Source organism: Chlamydotis macqueenii, chromosome 5 (genome assembly GCF_036417535.1).
Source record: "Chlamydotis macqueenii isolate bChlMac1 chromosome 5, bChlMac1.mat, whole genome shotgun sequence".
Classification (NCBI taxonomy): Eukaryota; Metazoa; Chordata; class Aves; order Otidiformes; family Otididae; genus Chlamydotis; species Chlamydotis macqueenii.
The window spans coordinates 72,077,696-72,102,393 of NC_141560.1; the positions used below are offsets into that span (position 1 = coordinate 72,077,696).

Below are 24,698 nucleotides of genomic sequence, written 5' to 3' on the forward strand. Positions count from 1 at the left end.
CCCAGCCCTCGTCTGCCTTTGTTCCTCCTTCGCCTCGGCAGCTTTAACAGACCCTGCCCCATCCGCGCCTCCGTTTTCCTCTTGTTATGTGATAGAAATGATTAATCAACATAATTTTAGAATAATATGATTTTGGAAAATTTAATGTCAACATGAGGTGATTGTGGCTTACTCTATTACTGTAGCCATGTAGGCTAAATTTTATCTGAGCTCTGTTAATCCGTAGAGGGACCAGGCGGGTTTAGACCTGTTAGTCAGAAGTTAGCCTGGCGCATCCGGGGCGGTTCGCAAGGGTGGCAGAGCAAAGGCAGGCCTGCAGAACGAGGTGTGAACGCGCGCCCTGAGCCAGTCCTTTGCAGGCAGAAAGTCCAGGACGATGCGGCCTGTTCCCGAGACCACAGAGGGAGATTTGAGGGGGGCTCAGCCAGCAGAGTCGAGGAGGGGATGCTCCAGCGGCCCCCGGGACCACGGGAGGACCCTTGACTCGAAAGACAGCGTGCGCGAGTGGGTGGGGAATGTGGTATCAATGGTTTATCGGAAAACTGGTGATTTTGTGTCTGTGCTCTGGGAATTATCGGTGGTTATGCATGGAATCACTGAATGTCTTCTGCCCAGATTTCCAGACCCGCACGCGCGCCAGGCGGAGCGACCCCCGCGCATCAGCGCCGCAACAAAGAACGGCGGCTTCTCACTGGCACGTCGGCGCTCAGGGGTCGGTCCCCGGCTGCGGAGGCAGTTTCTGGCCCTTGTAATTCCGCTCCCGCTCGCTGCCGGTTCCGTTCACGCAGCCGCGTGCACCGCAGCCGTTGTACAGGGAAGCCGAGGGCGCTCCCGGCCCTTCCCGAAGGCAGAGCTCCCCTCGCAGCTCCCCTGAGAGCCGCGGGCTCCCCGCGGGGCTGTCCCGCCGCTCCTCCGCGGGCCGGGGGCCGCGCAGCTCGTGGGTGGAGGGAGCGGCGGCACCCGCGCCGGCGGGGGGATCGGTGCGGCTAATCGCCGCGGTTTGGGGAGCGAGGAAATAAACCTGCTCGGGCCCTCCTGCGCGGGGCCGCGCCCGGGCGCGGCCTCCGCCCCGCCTTTTCCCGCCCCAGCCGGGGCTGCCGCCGCCGCGGCTCCCCCGGCGAACAGCTCCCCGCTCCGGCGCCGTCCGGCCGGGGCTGCGGGGCACGCCGTCCGGCCGGGGCGGGGGTTGTGGGTCTCGCCCCGGCAGCTGCCCTGCCGCCTCCCGCCCCCCGGCACAGCCGCCCTTCCCTCGGCTTCCGCGGCACGGGGCGCTGCCGGCGCCAGCTTGGGGCGGGCGCTGCCCAGCGCGGGAGCGGCAGGAGAGGCACGGCTCCGAGCTTCCCCGCGCGGCGTTCCTTCCCTGGAGAGCAGCCGCCCGTGCGCACCGGCAAGGCGGGTGCCGAGATGGACTGGGGCCTTGGGGCCGAGCCCGTGCCTGCGGGACGCCGGGCCGGGGGGTGGGAGAGCGCGGGGCAGGGCCGGACTGCTTTCGCGGAGCAGCGCTTCGCTCCGGTCGGGGGAAACGGCGCCGTCGGAGCTCTGCCTGGCTCCCGCTGTCGGTGCCGGAGCTCTCCCCTTGTCCTCGGCTTGCGGTGTTTTAGCCGAGGCACGGACGTGAAGCGAGCGAGCCGACGGTTGGCGCTCACACAGCCCCTCTCCCCGCAGAAGGTGCACGGAGACGATCTCTGGGCGCATGTTCTTATCGGACTCATATCAGAGGGGCCACGTAGGGGGAATGCCGGAGACCAAAAGTGGGAGCAGGTGCCCGGGGCTTGGTCAGCGTCACCTAGAGGGGAAAAGTGAGAAGAAAAAAAGGTGACCGTGGTGCCGCCACCTTCTCCAGAAGGCTCATCATCAGGGAAGGCCGCCCGGCGTAACGAGTCGCTCTGTGTGCCTCGGCCATTTGTCCTGCGTTGCTGTCGGCGCGCCGGGGCGCTTGCAGCCGACTGCCCCCGTGCCCACGGCGCGCTTGCTGGAAACCTCCTGCGTCATCAGGACATTGTGATGGTCTGCTGCTGCTCCCCGGTGGCGTTTCTCCCCTTCTTGGGGAGGAACGTAAAGGCAAGAGGAAAGGACCTCAGGGGCGGCCAAAATACACCCGTGGAAGGTTTTCAGGAGGCCGCTCAAAGAACGGATCGTGCCTCTGAGGCAAATGGAGCCCCACGGCCGCGCCATCCGGCGGGGCGAGCCCAGCTGGAGAGCGGCAGCCGAGCTGGCGGTGGAACTTGCTCAAGTCCAGAGGCCTTCTAGCTCCAGCCAGGCCTGGCCGGACGCCCCTGCCCTCCCCGCCGATGCCCAGTGCGCAAGCCAGGTCTGCTCGTCCCTTCGGCGGCGGCGCCTGCTCCCGAAGAGCTTGTGATGTGTGCACGCATAGCGGCGTGGAATGGCTGGGCTACCGGGCAGGCAGAGCCGCGTTGTCTGGCCTGCCTCTGCTCGGCTCTGGGCCAAGGCAGCCGGGCTGCTGTCCCGCGGGCGGTGGCTGCAGCGAGGCGTCGAGTTCCCAGGAGCCCCGTCGGCACGGGCGGATGCGGAAGGGCTGCTCGTGGCAAAGCGGAGGAGGAGAGGCGGGCAGGCTGCCTTACCTTTCCCAGGTGGTAGTCTGCCGGCCCCGGCTTCACCGTTTGGTCGCCGGCAAGTTTGGTTTTGAGCGGCATGGTGTACTTGGGAGCCCTGGTTTTGTAGACGTCCAGTTCCACCTTGGGGAACGCAGCAGGACCTGGCGTCTGTAAGAGAGGCGGGAGGTTGCTGGGTACCAAAGGCGGGCGGCGATTCTCGCCGGGCGCCCACGCGGGCCGCGCTCCTTGGGCTGGCCGGCCAGGGAAGCGAGGGGAACCAGGGCGCCTCCTGATCCCCTGCCGAGAGGCAGAGTTCCCAGAGGAGGAGGGCGATTCCCGTTAGTGCCGACGAGCTTTGCCCCGCCAAAGCGGTCCGTGTTGGAAAGCGAGGGGCTGCGGGTGCCGGCAGAGCCTCCCCTCTCCCGCTGCTGGCAGCGGAGAGCCAGGGATCCGCGGCTTCTGGGGTTCTGCCGCCGGTGCAGGCAAAGGTGCATTACGAGAGGCTGCAGCAGGCGCTGGAGCCCTCCTGCCCCGAGGGAGCGGCTGAGCTTCAGCTGCTGCGGCCAGAGAGTGGAGGAGCGTAGCTCACCTCGGGGAGGCCTCCAGCACAGGGCTTGCTCTTCCCCCGGATGGAGTAGCACGGGCTGGCGTGGGTGTAGGCTGTGCGGGGCCCCAGCAGCCTGGGCAGGGTGTAGGTGCCAGGACCTGGAGGGGGAACGGGCAGAGAGCGAGTCCTGCGGGGAGAGGAGCGGCGCCCGGCGCAGAGAGGAGCAGGAAGGACGTCCTGCCCCTCCCTGGGTCGCCTCCACCTTGCACCGCCCGCGGCGCAGCGTCAGTGGCTCCGAGCCCCAGCTGCCGGTTCTCGTGTGGGATGGGAGAGCTGGCGCTCCGGGACATCAGGAAGCGTGTCAAGAGAGCCTTGCGGCCTGCTGCGGAGCCCCGTCCCTGGGGCCGTTGAAAAAGCTGTCCAGCAGATGCTCCCTGGAGCACACGCAGGCTGCAGGGTCGCGTGGCTCCCAGTTCCTTACCTGGAGAGCGCTCGTCCTTAGTCTCGTGCCGGAAGACCATGGAGTGCGCCGGCGCGCGTCTGTAGCGGTGTTTGTCGGCCTCGTCGGCAGAGTAGTCGCCTGGGCGGAGGAGAAGCAGAGAAGAGCAGTGAAGCTGGGCTCTTTGCCCCAGGCCGAAGAGGAAAGGGCAGGAGGCGGCGCTCAGCCTTGTTTCTTTTCTCTCCAGAACCCTCCGAGGCTCCTTCCGGGCGTGAGCTGATGGCTTGGTAGCCCGCTAGCGCAGGGCAACAGCGAGGCGCGCTTGGCTTGGCCGGAAGAAGTGCTGGAGAAACGGTACTCACTGGGTCAAGGGGTGACCTCTGTCCTTATCTTGTGGCGCCCGCAGATGGGCTGTGCTGGAGCCACGTACTTCCCGTTCCTGGTGATGGAGGACTGGACGTAGTACCTGGGGCCGGGCGAGCAGCTCTCTGTGACCAGGGAGCCGGCCCCTCGAAATGTGTACGCGGGGGCCTTGGTTTTGGTGGGATTGTGATCCCGGTAACCTGGCAAGAAAAGCCCGTGAAAGGCCACCTGCCCGCAACTGTGCTTTGAAAGCCAGTTTCTGCGTGGGGCAGCTGGAGTCGCCGGCCTCAACAAATTCCCCTCCCCTGCGACTTCTTCCCTCAAGAATGACGCCAGCGGGCCGCTCCAAAGGCGCAACGGCTCCCGGCGCTGTGCGGCTAACCGCAGTATGGCCAGAATGCTACTGGCGCAAAGAACTACGCCCCAAAACAGTTGCGAGCCAACTTAAAGCAACCGTGAAGATCACATCTCTCATGGTTTGCTTTCCCGGAGGCCCGATGGAAAGAAACCTCAATACCCGTAGAGAAGAAAGGGACGAGGAGAACAGCCTTCCTCCTGTGCGCTCCGGGTTACGGTGCCGCTAAGGCCCCCTCCGTGCTCCGCAGAGCCCGCGGCTCTTTCCCGGGCGCTCCCATCAGCAGCCTGAGCCTTCCTCTGGCCAGCCCGTGTCCTTGCTGCGGCCGAGAGCACGGGGGCCTGGCGCAGAGGGGAACGGAGCTGTGGCCGCTCGTCCCCTGGAGGCGGCGGACGTGCCGCCCCTCCTCGCGACGGTGCTTTTACCTGTTGTCCCAGGGATGGAGTACTTGGGGCCCGGGCCCGTGAACTGGGCCGCGACGGGGCCGCGCGGGCGGTGAGGTCTCCAGGTGCCCACCCAGGCTCCGTCCATGCTGGAGGCACCCGCAAAGCCTGCGGCAACAGCAGAAAGTCGCTCAGGGCCTTCCTGACAGAGCCGCGCTGGGAAGCCTCCTCGGGAGGAGCAGCAACGCTTCCGCTTTCTCAGCCTTGACCGTCCGAGCGGGCACAGACGAGCCTGTCGGCTGCTGCAGCTCTCGGTCGCAGGGTGCGGCGAGACTGAGGGCAGGCAGCGATGGGGCAGGAGAGGTTGTGGTCTCAGCTGCCAGGTGGCCCCGGCTCGTCGTGGGGACGCACTGTGACATCACAGAGGCCGCTGGTGCCTGTCCTGTGTGCTGTCGCATCATATGGCTGATGGGGAGCCGGGGACGTCCAGCTCGCAGGGCCAGACCTTGGTGAGCTCTGCACGGCAGCAGCGAGGGCAGAACGGATGCGATTTTTGCCTTTCGCCAAGGAGCCGCGCACTCCTGTAGCGCCGGGGTCGTATAATAACGTGGGCGTGCACGTGGACACCCGGCATGTCTGCTCTGGGTCTGTTTTCCAGCTGCCCCTTCAGCTGTGTTTGCTTTTCCTGGGGAGGGCGAGCTGGGCTGGGGGCTGTAAGCAGAACCTGCTGTCGGGGGCTCTGCCTTAGCCAGGTGTGGCCGTATCTCTTGGGAGCGGCCGTTACCCGCTGGGTGCCAAAGGCAGGTGTCGATTCTTGCCGTGTGCCCGCGCAGGCCGTCAGGGAATCTACACCTCCCCCCAGCACTTCTATGGCTGGATCCTCGTGCCGATGGGGCTGCGCCCGGCAGGGACAGATACTCCGACATCGCGGGCACGGAGTCACTTTCTCACCGCCTGGACCCCCTGGCAGAGCCCGAGGCCAATACAAACGCAACCAAGCAGGTTTAGCTGCTGCCCGTTTCCACTCCAGAAGCTGGTGGACACCTTTCCTCGGCTGCGGGAGCTCCTGCGGGTCCCAAGGGGAAAAAAGACCTGAGCAGCAGCGTGCACGGGTCCCAGGGCAGGCTGCGGCGTGCCCCCGCCTTTGCCAGCTGGGCCAACGGCAGCCTCCGTTTCAAAGGCCTGCGCTGTCCTGCCCGCGCTCGTCGCAGCGCGCACAAACGTCGGAGCCGACTTTGGTGTCGAAATAAAGCAGCTGATGTTCACAGCAAACCCTGCTCTTCCCCTTCGATGGCCCGGAGACAGATGAAGCGGCTTTTCCGGTCTCCCTGGGAGGGTTTGGATGGGGGTGGGAAGTTGGAGCCGTCTGATTCTGTCAGCGGTGTGCAAGTTTTGACAGCTGCAGCGCGAGGGTCCCCAGGGTCCCGCCCGAGGGTGTCGCGCTCTGAGTTAACGCCCCCAGGCGTTACCCGGGGCTTTGGTTAGCGCCCACCAAGGGTCTCGCTCCCTGGCTTTTACGGCTTGTGACCATCAGGGCGCTCTGACTGCTGTCAGCCCGTTCCTGTCCCACCCCGCCGCTCGTCCCTGCACGGGACAGCTCGGGGAGCATTCCCGGTACAACGCGCTGGGTGCCTGCTGTCCCCGGCCCCTGCGCGCACCCTTCATCTCGGCGCGGAGCCGGCGAGCACCGTTTCCAGGTGTTGGATACCTGGAGTACCAGGGGCACTTAGTGAACAATCCAGACCGAACGGAATTGTTATGTTTGTGAGCAGCAGGCCTCAAGGACATCGCTGAAGCCGCCTGTAAGAAAGTACTGAAGCCACCTGTGAGAAAATAATGAGGCCGCCTGTGAGAAAGTAATGAAGCTTCCTGTGAGAAAGTAAACGAAGCAACCTTGAAGAAGATTGCAAACAACTTTGAGAAGTGAAAACATGAAAAGTACAGGACTTTCCAGGTTAACGGACATCCAGATTAGCTAAGTGCAAGTAGGAGGGATATGCAAATGTAACCATTAGAGCTTAAGCCAATCACGCAATGACTAGTAGGCATATTTTATCTTAGCAATATAAATATGCGCATCTGGGACTAATAAATGGAACTACGCTTATTACTCATATTGAGTCTTTGTCGTACGTTCCTCCGTCGCTCGCATCCAGGGGCCGCCCGTAAGGGTGGGTCAGAAAATCAGCATTGGCTCAGCCTCGCCATGGAGGCCCTCCAGCTGGACCGCGGATTTGGTGCGGCCTGCGGTCAGCTCGCAGCTGGACACGCGTTGCTGCCAGCAGCCTGCCCGAGACGCAGTTGTTTTTCCCAGGAGCAGAATTGTTATGGACAAGGCCGGCTCTGGCCTGACCACAAAACGTACAACACCCTTGAGACGGCGCAGAGCGGCGCGGGGGTGCCACGGCTCGGCCCTGGCGCCAGGGCTGGCAGAGATCACCGAGCAGCTGCTGTCGAGGAGGATGGATCACAGCTGCTGTCTCAAAACCGGCGCTGAGAACGTGCCTTTAACTGAACTTTGCTCAAAATCCGCACTTCTGTCCTAAGGGCCGGAACAGGCGGAGCTCCCCAGAGCAAAGGAGGAGCAGGGCTTGGTACTTGGCAGAAAAGGTCGGCCCCTAACAGCGAGCCCCCGGAGAGCTCTCCCCACCACGATCGACATCGACACCGAGCGTGAGGACCGGCGGGACGCTGCCTGGACCTGGGACCGTAGGGACGCCTTGGACCCGCGGTGGTAGCTATTCCCCTTTTTTTCCCCTATCTTTACTTTTCCTTTTCCCTCCCTTTCAGCTATCGCGCGCCGCTTTACGGGCAAAACAATCAAGTCTGTGCTGTTTGATTGAAGCCAGCCCCTCTGGCGTGTTCGCCGTAATTCTGCGCTGCGAGATCGCACTAAAGAACCATCGCGAGTCCCGAGCGGGCCGTGACGTTTTTCACATGGGCGTCACGGACAGGATCCTGAACGACAGAGGGGCGCAGGGGCTGCGGGCTGTAACACCGCGCTCAGGGGCTGCTTCTCCAGCACGGCCCTTCCCTCCCGCACCCCCCGGCCTCGCCGAGCGGGAGCCGCGGAGCAGCGCTGGCCCCGCCGAGGTCCCGCAGCCAGCTGGGGAGCGCAGGCAGGCAGCCCCCTGCCCGTGCAGGGCGCTGCGCGCGGGCGAGGCGGCTGCCCGAGGGCCCCAGGCCGCTCATGGGAGCGCCTGGACGCTCCTGGGGTGCGCGGGCAAGGCACCGCGTGCACGCAGGGTGCGCGTGCGAGGGGTTTGCGAGGGGAAGCTGAGGGGTGCTTGTGCGAGGCTGCGCGTGGGGCCACCCCCTCGGCGCCCCGTGGGGTACAGGTGCCCCCCCATCCCCACACCCTCCCCCTGCCTCCCCCAGGAGCCAGGCCCCTGTCCCTGCCGCGTCCCGTCCCCACCCCAAGCACAGGCAGGGGACACGAGGCACCGCTCAGTGTTTTATTTATTGTCCCCGGCTGCGACAAAGGGGTTGTGCCCAGGGTGTTCCCAGGCGTGAGGGGGTGACACTGGGGCCGCGGGGACAACACGGGGCGTCAGCACACAGCGAGGGCGGCGCTGGGGTGGGGGACAATGTGGGGTGTTAGCAGGGCTGGCCTGTGGGGCTGATGACACGGGGTGATCTGCTGTGGGTGTGGGGACGGGGTGGCCCTGCGTGGGGACATGGGCCGTCCTTGTGCACTGCCGCGTGCGCGAGGACACGTGGAGTGTCACCATGCGTGTGCGGGGGCTCACGGGGTACAGGTCTATCCCCAGGACGTAACAGGACCCCAGAGACGGCTGCCCTCCCCGAGCTGTCCCTGCTCGGCTGCGCCCCATGGTGACACAGACGTCCCGAGCCCCTGCGTCTCCCTGCTACGCGATGCCACGTCCCGTACCTCCACCCGCCCCCGCGCGTCCCCGTCTCCTACCCGCGCTCGCAGATGAGCTCGACGACGCTGTGCTCCATGGGGACGGGGTCGAGGCAGCGGTGGGCGGCGCTGGCGGCCACCTCGTCCAGCAGCCCCTGCACCACCCGCTCGTCGGCGGCGAAGCGCCAGAGGTAGAGCTGCAGGTAGTGCCCGTCCACCTGCACCTGCTGCAGCCCGAAGCGCCCCAGCGTCCGCAGCCGCACGCACTCCAGCAGCGTCTTCAGGCTGATCTTGATGATCCCTGTCAGCACCGACACCTGGGGCGCGGGGACGCCCCCAGTCACATCTGCACCAGGGTGTGGGGACACCGGGGGCTCCCCTCTCCAGGCCAGCAGCTCCTAGGACACGCTCAAACCCCGGGATCCCCGGAGTCCTGACACGTGGCATGTGGGGACACCGGGGACACGTGGCCCAAATCCCCTCAGCGGGGGCGACACGAGGGACACCCTTGTGCTGGCTGCCGCTCCCAAGCCTGGCCGCATGGGACATGGAGGAGAGGTGGCACAGGGGCACAGGGACACTCTTGGCCTGGCCGCTGGGAGCACAGGGACATGGGGACACCCTCACCCGGGACCCCCCGCGTCCTGACACCTAGGACAGGGAGCCTCAGCGGGAACACCCCTGTTGCGGTCAGCAGCCCCACGGGCCCCAACAGCTGGCTCTCGGGGACACCAGGGACAGGTGGCAGCCGGGAAGGTGGGCAGGTGAGAGACCCTGGGGGGCCCTTGGGGACACGGGGACGGCCCCGCGGCCTCACCTTGTTGAACTCGACAGGGCTGAAGATGTCAATGCGTTCGGAGAAGAGCTTCTGGATGTTGCTGAGCAGGTGGGTGTCCATGGGGGCGCTGGGGACAGTGACAGCAGGACAGTCAGGGACACGGGGACAGCCAGGTGCTTGAGAGAGCCAGGGGTGCGGGGGCAGGGACGCAGGGACGGCCAGGACACGGGGATGGGGACACAGAGATGGCCGGAGGCTGCGGGGACAGTCAGGGGACACTGGGACGGTTTGGGGACACAAGGACAGGACCATGACGACGGGCGGTGGATGTGGGGACAGTCAGGGAACATGGGGATGGGCAAGGACAGCGAGAGACAAGACGACGACGGGACACAAGGCGCATGGGATCGTCAGGGGATACTGGGACAGCCTGGGGACAGACGGGGATGGTCAGGGGATACTGGGACAGCCACGGGATGTGGAGATGGTGGGAGGGATGCTGGGACAGCTCGGGGACACGAAGAGGGTCACGGGGGAGATGCAGCGGTTAGCGCAGGTGGACGCAGGGTGGCCCGGGGGGTGGCACCGGGTGCGGGGCTGACCTGGGGGTGTAGCTGGGGGCGTTGCGCCCCGCTGCGCGCGAGCTGCTGTAGACGGAGAAGGCGCGCCGGCTGGAGTCGCTGCTCTGCGCCCGCCGCACTCCCTCCTCGAAGAGCTGCCCCACCTGCGGCACCGCGCCCTCAGCGCTGGTATGCCAGAATCCACCCAAAATACCCTCTGGCACCCCTCTGGGACCCCCAAAGAGCCTCAAGGACCTTGCAGTGACCTCAAGGATCGCTCCGGACCCTTCGGGGACCCTCTGGGCCCCCCGGGAATGTCAGGCCCCCCTCAGGCCCCCCCATCCAGTCCCAACCTGGATGTCGATGGCGGTGATGTCCTCGACCACGCGCTTCATGACGGCACGAACGTTGCGCGGCTCGACGGTGCCCAGCCAGTCTCGCGTCTCCACGCTCTTCCTCAGCATCTGTGCCACCGCGGCACCCTGGACCTGCACGTAGTGGTCGAGCAGCCGCTGCGCCGCCCCCCGCGCCTCCGCGCACAGCGCCGGTCCTGGTGTCACTGCTGGGCCCGAGTCCTGGTGGTCCAAGGGACAGGGAGACACGGAGGAACCCCCCGCACCTCCGTGCACAGCGCTGTCCCCACCGTCACCACGGCCCCGCGGCCTGGGGACACGAGGGACACGGGAACGCGTGGGGACGCCCCCTGTGCCTCCAGCATCCGATGTCCTGGGGGCACAGGGACATCGGGGACACACAGGATGCTCTCCAGGCCACCCCACCTGCAGCAGCATCACTGCCGTCCCCGTACCCTTGGGGGGCTGTGGGGGGGACGTGGGGTCATGCTGAGGTGCCCTTGGGGACATCTGAGAGACCCTGACACAAGTGAGGCCCCTTCTGCCTCCGTGTGCACTGCCACCCCCAGGGTCAGATCCTGGCTGGACATGGCGCCGCAGCAGGGCACCGGGAGGGACGTGAGGACGTTCTGGGGTCCCCCAGGGGCATTTAGGGGCACACACAGACAGGAGGAAGATCCCCATACCGCCCCACGCACCACTGTCCCCACCGTGACATCCTGGGTGGACACAGGGCCACAGGGGAACGCGGGGCCATTCTGGGGACGATCAGACCGTTTTAGGTCCACTCAGCGATGCGTCGGGGGACACAGAAGACCCCCAGGCCTCCACGCACGCCAGGGTGCCCACCGCTGCGTCCTGACTGGGGGTGCAGGGCCATCGTGTGACATCTGGGGACATTCAGGGTCCCCCGAGGTCCATTCTGGGGCCACCCAGGGCAGTTGGGGGGCTCACCTGGGGGGGGAACTGCTCGTCGGTGAGCGTGAGGATGTAGCTGACGGTGGTGGCCTCGTAGTCAAGGCAGAGGCGGGCGAGGAGCAGCAGCAGGGCTGGGGGTGCCGCGGGGGCGCCCCGCTCAGCCGGGCCGTCGGCGAAGCCCCGGGCGGTGCGGCAGAGCCAGCGCACGAAGGCCACCACCAGCCCCTCGCGCACCGCCTCCACGCAGAACTCCCCCTGCCACAAAGACAGCGGGTCACACCCCAAAAATACCACTCCGGGGCGCGGAAAACCCACCAACTGCCCCACGCAAGCTCCAAGCCGCCCCGCTGACCCCCAACTGCCTTGTGCAACCCCCCGGCCTCCCGCTCTGCGCCGTCTCAAGGGTGTTGTACGTTTTGTGGTCAGGCCAGAGCCGGCCTTGTGCATAACAATTCTGCTCCTGGGAAAAACAACTGCGTCTCGGGCAGGCTGCTGGCAGCAACGCGTGTCCAGCTGCGAGCTGACCGCAGGCCGCACCAAATCCGCGGTCCAGCTGGAGGGCCTCCATGGCGAGGCTGAGCCAATGCTGATTTTCTGACCCACCCTTACGGGCGGCCCCTGGATGCGAGCGACGGAGGAACGTACGACAAAGACTCAATATGAGTAATAAGCGTAGTTCCATTTATTAGTCCCAGATGCGCATATTTATATTGCTAAGATAAAATATGCCTACTAGTCATTGCGTGATTGGCTTAAGCTCTAATGGTTACATTTGCATATCCCTCCTACTTGCACTTAGCTAATCTGGATGTCCGTTAACCTGGAAAGTCCTGTACTTTTCATGTTTTCACTTCTCAAAGTTGTTTGCAATCTTCTTCAAGGTTGCTTCGTTTACTTTCTCACAGGAAGCTTCATTACTTTCTCACAGGCGGCCTCATTATTTTCTCACAGGTGGCTTCAGTACTTTCTTACAGGCGGCTTCAGCGATGTCCTTGAGGCCTGCTGCTCACAAACATAACAATTCCGTTCGGTCTGGATTGTTCACTAAGTGCCCCTGGTACTCCAGGTATCCAACACCTGGAAACGGTGCTCGCCGGCTCCGCGCCGAGATGAAGGGTGCGCGCAGGGGCCGGGGACAGCAGGCACCCAGCGCGTTGTACCGGGAATGCTCCCCGAGCTGTCCCGTGCAGGGACGAGCGGCGGGGTGGGACAGGAACGGGCTGACAGCAGTCAGAGCGCCCTGATGGTCACAAGCCGTAAAAGCCAGGGAGCGAGACCCTTGGTGGGCGCTAACCAAAGCCCCGGGTAACGCCTGGGGGCGTTAACTCAGAGCGCGACACCCTCGGGCGGGACCCTGGGGACCCTCGCGCTGCAGCTGTCAAAACTTGCACACCGCTGACAGAATCAGACGGCTCCAACTTCCCACCCCCATCCAAACCCTCCCAGGGAGACCGGAAAAGCCGCTTCATCTGTCTCCGGGCCATCGAAGGGGAAGAGCAGGGTTTGCTGTGAACATCAGCTGCTTTATTTCGACACCAAAGTCGGCTCCGACGTTTGTGCGCGCTGCGACGAGCGCGGGCAGGACAGCGCAGGCCTTTGAAACGGAGGCTGCCGTTGGCCCAGCTGGCAAAGGCGGGGGCACGCCGCAGCCTGCCCTGGGACCCGTGCACGCTGCTGCTCAGGTCTTTTTTCCCCTTGGGACCCGCAGGAGCTCCCGCAGCCGAGGAAAGGTGTCCACCAGCTTCTGGAGTGGAAACGGGCAGCAGCTAAACCTGCTTGGTTGCGTTTGTATTGGCCTCGGGCTCTGCCAGGGGGTCCAGGCGGTGAGAAAGTGACTCCGTGCCCGCGATGTCGGAGTATCTGTCCCTGCCGGGCGCAGCCCCATCGGCACGAGGATCCAGCCATAGAAGTGCTGGGGGGAGGTGTAGATTCCCTGACGGCCTGCGCGGGCACACGGCAAGAATCGACACCTGCCTTTGGCACCCAGCGGGTAACGGCCGCTCCCAAGAGATACGGCCACACCTGGCTAAGGCAGAGCCCCCGACAGCAGGTTCTGCTTACAGCCCCCAGCCCAGCTCGCCCTCCCCAGGAAAAGCAAACACAGCTGAAGGGGCAGCTGGAAAACAGACCCAGAGCAGACATGCCGGGTGTCCACGTGCACGCCCACGTTATTATACGACCCCGGCGCTACAGGAGTGCGCGGCTCCTTGGCGAAAGGCAAAAATCGCATCCGTTCTGCCCTCGCTGCTGCCGTGCAGAGCTCACCAAGGTCTGGCCCTGCGAGCTGGACGTCCCCGGCTCCCCATCAGCCATACGATGCGACAGGACACAGGACAGGCGCCAGCGGCCTCTGTGATGTCACAGTGCGTCCCCACGACGAGCCGGGGCCACCTGGCAGCTGAGACCACAACCTCTCCTGCCCCATCGCTGCCTGCCCTCAGTCTCGCCGCACCCTGCGACCGAGAGCTGCAGCAGCCGACAGGCTCGTCTGTGCCCGCTCGGACGGTCAAGGCTGAGAAAGCGGAAGCGTTGCTGCTCCTCCCGAGGAGGCTTCCCAGCGCGGCTCTGTCAGGAAGGCCCTGAGCGACTTTCTGCTGTTGCCGCAGGCTTTGCGGGTGCCTCCAGCATGGACGGAGCCTGGGTGGGCACCTGGAGACCTCACCGCCCGCGCGGCCCCGTTGCAGGCCAGTTCACGGGCCCGGGCCCCAAGTACTCCATCCCCGGGACAACAGGTAAAAGCACCGTCGCGAGGAGGGGCGGCACATCCGCCGCCTCCAGGGGACGAGCGGCCACAGCTCCGTTCCCCTCTGCGCCAGGCCCCCGTGCTCTCGGCCGCAGCAAGGACACGGGCTGGCCAGAGGAAGGCTCAGGCCGCTGATGGGAGCGCCCGGGAAAGAGCCGCGGGCTCTGCGGAGCACGGAGGGGGCCTTAGCGGCACCGTAACCCGGAGCGCACAGGAGGAAGGCTGTTCTCCTCGTCCCTTTCTTCTCTACGGGTATTGAGGTTTCTTTCCATCGGGCCTCCGGGAAAGCAAACCATGAGAGAAGTGATCTTCACGGTTGCTTTAAGTTGGCTCGCAACTGTTTTGGGGCGTAGTTCTTTGCGCCAGTAGCATTCTGGCCATACTGCGGTTAGCCGCACAGCGCCGGGAGCCGTTGCGCCTTTGGAGCGGCCCGCTGGCGTCATTCTTGAGGGAAGAAGTCGCAGGGGAGGGGAATTTGTTGAGGCCGGCGACTCCAGCTGCCCCACGCAGAAACTGGCTTTCAAAGCACAGTTGCGGGCAGGTGGCCTTTCACGGGCTTTTCTTGCCAGGTTACCGGGATCACAATCCCACCAAAACCAAGGCCCCCGCGTACACATTTCGAGGGGCCGGCTCCCTGGTCACAGAGAGCTGCTCGCCCGGCCCCAGGTACTACGTCCAGTCCTCCATCACCAGGAACGGGAAGTACGTGGCTCCAGCACAGCCCATCTGCGGGCGCCACAAGATAAGGACAGAGGTCACCCCTGGACCCAGTGAGTACTGTTTCTCCAGCACTTCTTCCGGCCAAGCCCCGCTGTCGCCCTGCGCTAGCGGGCTACCAAGCCATCAGCTCACGCCCGGAAGGAGCCTCGGAGGGTTCCGGAGAGAAAAGAAACAAGGCTGAGCGCCGCCTCCTGCCCTTTCCTCTTCGGCCTGGGGCAAAGAGCCCAGCTTCACTGCTCTTCTCCGCTTCTCCTCCGCCCAGGCGACTACTCTGCCGACGAGGCCGACAAACACCGCTACAGACGCGCGCCGGCGCACTCCATGGTCTTCCGGCACGAGACTAAGGACGAGCGCTCTCCAGGTAAGGAACTGGGAGCCACGCGCCCCTGCAGCCTGCGTGTGCTCCAGGGAGCATCTGCTGGACAGCTTTTTCAACGGCCCCAGGGACGGGGCTCCGCAGCAGGCCGCAAGGCTCTCTTGACACGCTTCCTGATGTCCCAGAGCGCCAGCTCTCCCATCCCACACGAGAACCGGCAGCTGGGGCTCGGAGCCACTGACGCTGCGCCGCGGGCGGTGCAAGGTGGAGGCGACCCAGGGAGGGGCAGGACGTCCTTCCTGCTCCTCTCCGCGCCGGGCGCCGCTCCTCTCCCCGCAGGACTCGCTCTCTGCCCGTTCCCCCTCCAGGTCCTGGCACCTACACCCTGCCCAGGCTGCTGGGGCCCCGCACAGCCTACACCCACGCCAGCCCGTGCTACTCCATCCGGGGGAAGAGCAAGCCCTGTGCTGGAGGCCTCCCCGAGGTGAGCTACGCTCCTCCGCTCTCTGGCCGCAGCAGCTGAAGCTCAGCCGCTCCCTCGGGGCAGGAGGGCTCCAGCGCCTGCTGCAGCCTCTCGTAACGCACCTTTGCCTGCACCGGCGGCAGAACCCCAGAAGCCGCGGATCCCTGGCTCTCCGCTGCCAGCAGCGGGAGAGGGGAGGCTCTGTCGGCACCCGCAGCCCCTCGCTTTCCAACACGGACCGCTTTGGCGGGGCAAAGCTCGTCGGCACTAACGGGAATCGCCCTCCTCCTCTGGGAACTCTGCCTCTCGGCAGGGGATCAGGAGGCGCCCTGGTTCCCCTCGCTTCCCTGGCCGGCCAGGGCAAGGAGCGCGGCCCGCGTGGGCGCCCGGCGAGAATCGCCGCCCGCCTTTGGTACCCAGCAACCTCCCGCCTCTCTTACAGACGCCAGGTCCTGCTGCGTTCCCCAAGGTGGAACTGGACGTCTACAAAACCAGGGCTCCCAAGTACACCATGCCGCTCAAAACCAAACTTGCCGGCGACCAAACGGTGAAGCCGGGGCCGGCAGACTACCACCTGGGAAAGGTAAGGCAGCCTGCCCGCCTCTCCTCCTCCGCTTTGCCACGAGCAGCCCTTCCGCATCCGCCCGTGCCGACGGGGCTCCTGGGAACTCGACGCCTCGCTGCAGCCACCGCCCGCGGGACAGCAGCCCGGCTGCCTTGGCCCAGAGCCGAGCAGAGGCAGGCCAGACAACGCGGCTCTGCCTGCCCGGTAGCCCAGCCATTCCACGCCGCTATGCGTGCACACATCACAAGCTCTTCGGGAGCAGGCGCCGCCGCCGAAGGGACGAGCAGACCTGGCTTGCGCACTGGGCATCGGCGGGGAGGGCAGGGGCGTCCGGCCAGGCCTGGCTGGAGCTAGAAGGCCTCTGGACTTGAGCAAGTTCCACCGCCAGCTCGGCTGCCGCTCTCCAGCTGGGCTCGCCCCGCCGGATGGCGCGGCCGTGGGGCTCCATTTGCCTCAGAGGCACGATCCGTTCTTTGAGCGGCCTCCTGAAAACCTTCCACGGGTGTATTTTGGCCGCCCCTGAGGTCCTTTCCTCTTGCCTTTACGTTCCTCCCCAAGAAGGGGAGAAACGCCACCGGGGAGCGGCAGCAGACCATCACAATGTCCTGATGACGCAGGAGGTTTCCAGCAAGCGCGCCGTGGGCACGGGGGCAGTCGGCTGCAAGCGCCCCGGCGCGCCGACAGCAACGCAGGACAAATGGCCGAGGCACACAGAGCGACTCGTTACGCCGGGCGGCCTTCCCTGATGATGAGCCTTCTGGAGAAGGTGGCGGCACCACGGTCACCTTTTTTTCTTCTCACTTTTCCCCTCTAGGTGACGCTGACCAAGCCCCGGGCACCTGCTCCCACTTTTGGTCTCCGGCATTCCCCCTACGTGGCCCCTCTGATATGAGTCCGATAAGAACATGCGCCCAGAGATCGTCTCCGTGCACCTTCTGCGGGGAGAGGGGCTGTGTGAGCGCCAACCGTCGGCTCGCTCGCTTCACGTCCGTGCCTCGGCTAAAACACCGCAAGCCGAGGACAAGGGGAGAGCTCCGGCACCGACAGCGGGAGCCAGGCAGAGCTCCGACGGCGCCGTTTCCCCCGACCGGAGCGAAGCGCTGCTCCGCGAAAGCAGTCCGGCCCTGCCCCGCGCTCTCCCACCCCCCGGCCCGGCGTCCCGCAGGCACGGGCTCGGCCCCAAGGCCCCAGTCCATCTCGGCACCCGCCTTGCCGGTGCGCACGGGCGGCTGCTCTCCAGGGAAGGAACGCTGCGCGGGGAAGCTCGGAGCTGTGCCTCTCCTACCAGGATGTCCAGCTGGCCCCGCCACAGTCAGGGCCACCAGGCTTTTCTTCACGGGTTTCCTGGGTCACAATCCAGCCAAAACCAAAGCCCCAGTACGCTTTTCGAGGGGCCAGACCTCTGGTCACACAGAGCTGCTCTCGGCGTCCTTGGGACGATGTCCAGCCCTCCATCAGCACCTCAGGACTGGATGGGCACAGGGAGACCTTGCTGCCACCTGGCCATGACTGGGCCACCAGGCTTTTCTTCATGGGTTTCCTGGATCACAATCCAACCACGACCAAAGCCCCAGTACACGTTTTGAGGGGCCAGACCTCTGGTTGCGGAGAGCTGCTTGCTGGGCCCCAGGTATCTCATCCATCACCAGAACGGGAAGTACGTGGCTCCAGCACAGCCCGCCTGCGGACGCCACAGGATAAGGATGGAGGTGACCAAGTGAGTACCGTTTCTCCAGCACCTTTGGGCAAGACAGGCGCACCTTGCTGTCCTGTGCTGGTGAAGTGACCCGGCCTGCCTCCCGGGCCTGAGCCAGAGCTGACCCGTGCTGATGCGCATCGCAGCAGCATTGTGGTGGTGGCGGCACTCACTTAGTGGGTACGCGCAGTGTGAGGAAATACCTCATACGAATGACGCGGATCACGCCCCAGGCACCTGCTCCCGCTTTCGGACTCCGACGTTCCTGCTGCACCGCTTGTCTCCTATGGGTATCTGACCAGCTGCACCTGCAAACTGCGCTTACTCTGTCCCACTGCTTCGTGTGTAAAACCCTACGAATGTGTCTGCTGCTGAGACCTGCCAGCCTCTTGTCCTCAACAATTAACTAATTTTAATAGCTCTCCCGGTTCTGCAAGGATTTCTCACTTTTGCTGCAGGTTTGTTAGCTGTCAAGTGTCCCAGCTGAGTTAACTGTATAGTTCTGTTTCCTTGAGTGTTAATTAAAAAAAAGTTCTGTATATGATGTTGTCGTGGTTTTGTTAGTAAGGGGGGGCCTAAGGTGGTAGCTTCTGTAGGAAACTGCTAGAAGTCGCTCCCCTTTGTTCAGTGGACTCGGCCGGGCCTAGGGCGGACCTGCTGCTGGCCAAGGCCGAGCCGATTGGTAGCAGAATGTCTCGTGATAACGCCTCTGCGATAACGTATTTAAGAATGGGAAAACAGAAAAAAAAGAGAGAAGAGAAGATGTGAAGAAGCTGAGCGGGGGCAGAGGCGCTGAGGGGGAGGCGCAGGCCTCATGGGCCTTGCAGGCCTCACCCTCTGGCCTCCCGCCAGGCAGCCGACTGGGCCCGACTCGGTCTGGCCCAGCTGCAAGAAGTGGAGAGGAGATGAGAAGTGAATGAGATGTAAAAAAAAGATCCTGAGAGACATCTACCAGCCTGTTGTGAGGAACGGCTGCAGACGCCAAGGTCAGTTCAGAAGGAGGGGGAGGAGTAATGCGGCTCCTGGCCAAGATTCCCCTGCAGCCTGTGGTGACGACCATGGTGGAGCAGGTTGTCCCCCTGCAGCCCATAGAGGTCCACGGAGGGGCAGAGATCCACTTGGAGCCCGTGAAGGACCCCGTACCAGGGGAGGTGGGTGCCTGAAGGCAGCTGTGGCCCGTGGAGGGCCCGCTGGGACAGCTGTTCTGGAGAGACTGCACCCGTGGAAGAGATGACCCACGCCGGAGCAGTTCCACGAAGGACTGTGGCCCGTGGGAGGGACCCCACAACAGAGCAGGGGAGGAATGTGAGGAGTTCTTCCCCCAACCATGAAGCAGCGGCGTAGAACAACATATGATGAACTGACTGCAACCCCCATTCCCTCTTCCCCCCTGTGCCGCTCGGGGGGGGAAGGTAGTAGAGATAATGTTAAGCTTGGGAAGAGGGAGGGGTGGATGGAGGTTATCTTGTTCTCTGTCTCATTATCCTGCTGTTTGTAGTAATAAATGAATAGTTTTCCCCAAGTCGAGTCTGTTTTGCCCGTGACGGTAACTTTAAGGATTTCTCCCTGTCCTTATCTCAAACCTTGAGCCGTTTTTCCTTATATTTTCTCTCCCTGTTCTCTCAGAAGGTGGGGGGAGTGAGAGAGAGACTGCGTAGTCTGGTCCGATCGGGGCTGAACTACGACAGATGTGTCTGTATGTGAACCCTGCCCTCACTTTCCTCTCTTCTCATGTCACAGCTTGTTCCTGCAAAGGGTGAATCTTATTTTTTTTCACTCTATTTTTTCCCACGTGTTATTTCAGACACCTGGAGCACAGCGGGAAGCAGTGCTTCCCCAAGGACAGGCACCGATTTCTCTCACTGTTAAATGGGAAGCGTCAAAAGAGGCTTCCAAACACCCGGCCGCACATAATCCCCAGCACTGCTGAAGAAACCCCCCAGGAGCTCATGGTCGTGTTTTGCACGCCTTGTTTTCCAGTGTCATGGCTTCATGCTATCGTCATTAACAACGGTGTGTTTCTGGCAATTTCTTGTCAGGTCCCATGGGGTTACTATTGTTTTTACCTCCTCGCCTAGCTCACAAGGAGCTTGTGGGAGTGTGAGCTCTGCCATTCCCGTCTTCCTAACCTGCAGTCGCGTTACGAGTATGATCTGCAGTCTGGCATTTCTCTCCAGGGCTCTTAAGCCTTTTATGCACTTTGTGAGTGTTAAACTGTGCCATAAACACCCCTCATAGAGGGGTTAAAAAAAAAAAGCGCCCCAAACTGAGCACGGAGGGAGTGCAGTGGGTTGAAAAGAAACAAGCTCTCAGCCCCTCTGGGTGCTGGGGCTCCTGCTCTTTCCCCGGACACCCGGTGTCCGAGTGTGAGCCAGCCTGAGCGCGCCGGCGTCGGTCCGTGTGTTAAACGGTGCTACAGCCAAACTGGCTGCTTTTTCAGCTAAAACCCCAGGTGAAACGCTTTCGTACTGACGTGCGGAAAGCAGACTCCACAATCTGTAAGATTGTAAAGTAGGTATGTTTATTCGGCGCCGGGCAGCACGGGGGGTAGTCCCGCCAAAATCGTGCACGCCTGGCATGGCAATTCACTTTGAATTTTATACAACCAAGTGTTACATATGCATGAAGTTAAAAAAACACGCCTATACATATGCATGAGCTATCCCCGCTCCGTATTAAAATTAGTTCCAAGAGGTCATTTAGGTATTACAATTAGTTCCAAGAAGTCATTTGTCCAGTTTTAGCTGGCTCCTGAAGGAGGCCCCTTGGTTCTTATCAGGACTGTCCTTGTGTGGGAGGTGCAGGACTTCTCGCAGGAGACCCCTTGGTTCTTATCAGGACTGTCCTTGTGCGGGAGGTGCAGGACTTCTCACTTCAGATAAAGAGTTCAAAGCACAAAGCAAGACCCCTCGGTTGGGGAATACAAGACTTCCCCCCCTCGGGTAGTTTTTACAATAGCTAGTTAGCAAAGCATCAAACGCTATTTGTATTAGCATGCACAGCAATAATCAATAAATGCCATATCTATTAAAGTTTCCTTAGCCCCTCTTCTCATTCCCCCCTTTTCTAGAGAATTAGTAAATTCTTTTACTATACCTAATTCTGGCACAATGTTTATTTATTTTGCACTTTCTCAAAGTATTGGTAAGACTCAAGCCTCTGTCGTAATTGGTTTTTCTTCCAATTACTATAGGAATTTCCCGTGCTCTGGAAACACCAGAAGCCACACCGAACTGTTATAAAAAGGATTATGAAGAAAGGTATAATTATAATTGTTGCCAAAAATAGTTGTTTCAGCCATGTTAAATTTGGTAGCCAAGAGGTTAACTTTTCCCATAAGTCAAACCCCCAGGAAATGTTGTCCCTGGTTATTTCATGAAAACTTTTAGTTTGTTCCCAGATTTTAGATAAGTCTTTTTCTATCCTTTTCTCCTGGTTTACATATGTACAACAATGTTCACCTATAGCAGTACATAATCCCCCTTGCTGGGCAAACAACATATCCAAACCCAGCCTATTCTGGAGGACCATTTTTTTCAGGGAAGAAGTCTCCTCTTGGAGGGCTTGAATTGCATCCCCTGTCGCAGTACCGAGACTTTCCATAGTAATCTCCAGGTTGTATATCATGTACAGGTTCATCTAGACCTTTTCCCCGGGTCCCAATTACATGCTTTCTAATTTTATTGAGCTGTTTGCTCAATGCCACCATGTAGGAAGTCATAATTTCATCCCCAATTTGCATAGATATCCCTTTTTGTATTCCATAGGGTCGTCCATACAAAATTTCAAAGGGGCTCAGTCCTTCCCTCCCCCTTGGTCTTGTTAAAAGGGCTAAAGGGAGAGACTGAGGCCATGTCAGGTTTGCTTCTTGTCCCAATTTCACAATTTGCTGTTTGATTAAGTGGTTCATTTTCTCCACTTGGCCACTCGACTGAGGGCGATACGGGGTATGAAGTTGCCAATCTATACCTAAATGGTGGCTGATTTGTTGCACTATTTTTGAGACAAAATGTGGTCCTCTGTCTGAGGATATGGTTGCCGGAACCCCAAAACGTGGTATTATCTCTTGTACCAACACTTTAGTTACCTCCCGAGCCTTGGCTGTCCTAGTTGGGAACGCTTCTGGCCAACCTGAAAAGGTATCAGTTAATACCAGCAAATAGCGATACCCCCCTTTTCTTGGAAGTTCTGTAAAATCAACCTGCCATTGTTGTCCAGGCCCATTGCCCTTCCCGATCTGGCCCATTTCTGGTTTGGGAGTATTTTTGGATTAGTCTGGAGGCAAAGGTCACACTGTTGAGTCACCTGTCTCACTGTGGTATATAAGTTTCTAGCCACGATTTCCCTTATCAAATGTTTATACAGAGCCTCTGTTCCCCAATGCCTTTTTCTATGTTCCTCCCGTATCAAGTGCCACAGTAAACAAGAGGGAATAATTAGTCTTCCCTGTGGGGTATAAGCCCACCCCTCTTCATTATGTGACCCTTCTAAGTCTGTAATAAGTTTCTGATCTTCTTTGGTATATTTTGGCTTACCTTGTAGGGAGATTTGCCTATCAGGAATTAGAGCCCCTTCTATTTTTACCTTCGTTTTGGCCACTTGTTTTGCCTCTCTGTCCGCCAGTTCATTCCCTTTCTCCAAATCGGAGCTCACTCTCTGCTGTGCCTTAATATGCATAATTGCCACTTTCTCAGGGAGTTGGACAGCTTCTAGTAGCTTCAGAATTTCTTCTGCATGTTTGATATTTTTCCCTTGAGAGTTCAATAGTCCTCTTTCTTTCCAAATTGCTCCATGTGCGTGCACAACTCCGAAGGCATATTTTGAGTCCGTGTATATGTTCACAGTTTTGCCCTGGGCCAACTCCAGGGCTCGGGTTAGGGCAATTATTTCTGCCTTCTGTGCGGAGGTGTTCATGGGCAAAGGCCCTGACTCTATTACCTCTTGACTGGTGGTGATGGCATATCCCGCATGTCGATTGCCATTCGAGGCATAGCTGCTCCCGTCTGTGAACCAGTTTTCCCCATTTTTTATGGGGCTATCCTTCAGGTCTGGGCGGCTTGCGTATGTTGCTTCGATGGTTTCCAAACAGTCATGATGCACCGGTTCTCCTGTGTTCCCACTGAGAAAAGAAGCTGGGTTGACAATGTTAGTGACCACAATTTCCACATCATCCTGTTCCACTATCACAGCTTGATATCGCAGGAATCTTTGTGGAGAGAGCCAGTGCCCGCCCTTTGCTTCCAATACTGCTGACACTGCATGGGACACAAAAACAGTCATTTTCTGACCCAGAGTAAACTTTCGGGCTTCTTGTATGTTCAGTATCACAGCTGCAACCGCCCATAGGCATCCAGGCCAGCCCTTTGCAGTCGCGTCTAACTGCTTAGAGAGGTAGGCAACTGCCCGTCGATGCGGACCCAGATCCTGTACCAGTATTCCTAGGGCAATGCCCTGCTTTTCATGAGAGAAAAGAAGAAATGGCTTACTCACATCTGGGAGTCCTAAGGCTGGGGCTGACATCAGAGCCTTTTTCAGTCGCTCAAAAGCTTGTTCAGCCTCCTTATTCCATTCAAGGTGTTTCTGCTCAGTCGCTGTCAGCGCATACAGTGGTTTAACAAGCAGTCCATAATTGTAAATCCATAATCGACACCACCCTGTCATTCCCAGAAAGGTCCGCAACTCCTTTACTGTCTGGGGTTTCTGAGTTTGGCATATCACCTCTTTGTGGGCCTGCCCCAAAGTTCTCTGCCCCACACTAATTTCATAGCCCAAATAATTCACTTTACGCTGCATTACCTGGGCCTTCTTCTTGGACACCCGGTATCCTTGGAGTCCTAAGAAGTTTAACAGACTCACCGTCCATGCCATACAGTCTTCCTCTGTCCTGGCGGCGATCAGGATATCATCCACATACTGCAACAATTTTCCTTTCTCAGACGGGGTTTCCCAGGATTCCAGGTCTTTCGCAAGCTGATTGCCAAAAATGGTAGGACTATTCTTAAATCCTTGCGGCAACACCGTCCAAGTGAGCTGGGTCTTCCGACCACTCTTAGGATTTTCCCATTCGAATGCAAACAATTTTTGACTGGCTTCGTGGAGAGGGAGGCAAAAGAAAGCATCCTTCAAATCTAAGACAGTAAACCAAATTAGATCAGGTGTTAACACAGTCAGCAGGGTATATGGATTCGCCACTACTGGGTAGAGGTCTTCAGTTACCTTATTCACCGCCCGTAAGTCTTGGACCACCCTATATGACCCATCGGGTTTCCGAACAGGTAATATAGGGGTATTGAATTCAGAATTTTGACCGGTGGAGCATTTTTCGCTCTTCCCGGTACGTCGGTAGCCCATACCCCCAGGTACACTTGATCTAGGATTTCCTCGTTAATTTTTCCTTCTGAGGGAAGACTGGTTAAGGTTAGACTCAATATTTGAACGTATTGTTGATCTTTTACCTCCAGAGTAATTTCTCCTTTTTCAAATGTGATTTTTGCTCCCAATTGTTCCAACAAATCTCTTCCCAAAAGTGCTTTTGGGGAGTTGGGCATATATAAAAACTTGTGAATGCCCCATTGTTTTCCCAATTTGTATTTTAGAGGCTTACAAAAATATGCCTTTTCACTTTGGCCGGTCGCCCCTTTTATCATAACATAATCATTCCCCAGGGGCATCAAGGCTTGATTCAAAACAGAGTATGTTGCCCCTGTATCTATTAAGAATTCTACTTTTTCTTGTTTTTCCCCTAGCTTAATTATAACCAGTGGATCCGCTAGGGTAGATCCCCCAGGTTCCCGTCAGTCTTTCCCTACGTGGGCTATTGTTCTTCCTGTGTGAGCCCTTTGGCCCCCTTTCTTATTCTTTGGGCATTCCCTCTTCCAGTGACCAAAATTCTTACAGAAAGCACACTGATTTTTACCCACAAGAGGCAGGTTCCATTTAATCCCTTTTTCCCTTTCTAAACACTCTCCATGCTTCATCCAGCAGCACTTCTAAATTCCTGCTTTCTGTGGGGCGTAACTTCTGAAGTTTGCGTCTTATATCTCCTGTGGATTGACCCAAGAATAGGGAGATTAATTGTT

General features: G+C 60.3%; 2 protein-coding genes across 4 annotated transcripts; one reads left to right on the plus strand and one right to left on the minus strand.

Annotated features, from left to right (window-relative positions):
* Positions 1-8,423: 8,423 nt before the first annotated feature.
* On the minus strand, positions 8,424-11,563 carry LOC147600707 (vacuolar protein sorting-associated protein 51 homolog). The gene is made up of 6 exons (XM_086749648.1): positions 11,555-11,563; positions 11,153-11,371; positions 10,199-10,420; positions 9,888-10,009; positions 9,325-9,412; positions 8,424-8,824 (listed from the first exon to the last, which is right to left on the minus strand). Exons 1-6 carry the CDS (start codon positions 11,561-11,563, stop codon positions 8,564-8,566), a joined length of 921 nt encoding a protein of 306 aa, XP_086605774.1. The 3' UTR covers positions 8,424-8,563.
* A 1,946-nt stretch (positions 11,564-13,509) lies between these two features.
* LOC147600708 (ciliary microtubule associated protein 1A-like) lies at positions 13,510-17,411 on the plus strand. Of its 3 annotated transcripts, XM_086748846.1 has the most exons (6): positions 13,510-13,848; positions 14,429-14,629; positions 14,842-14,940; positions 15,264-15,379; positions 15,801-15,941; positions 16,738-17,411. In XM_086748846.1, exons 1-6 carry the CDS (start codon positions 13,743-13,745, stop codon positions 16,813-16,815), a joined length of 741 nt encoding a protein of 246 aa, XP_086604972.1. In that variant the 5' UTR covers positions 13,510-13,742; the 3' UTR covers positions 16,816-17,411. The 3 variants fall into 3 exon arrangements, with proteins under 3 accessions (XP_086604972.1, XP_086604969.1, XP_086604971.1); XM_086748843.1 differs by having other exon boundaries at positions 15,801-17,411; XM_086748845.1 differs by having other exon boundaries at positions 14,842-15,379; positions 16,738-16,827.
* Positions 17,412-24,698: the final 7,287 nt, after the last annotated feature.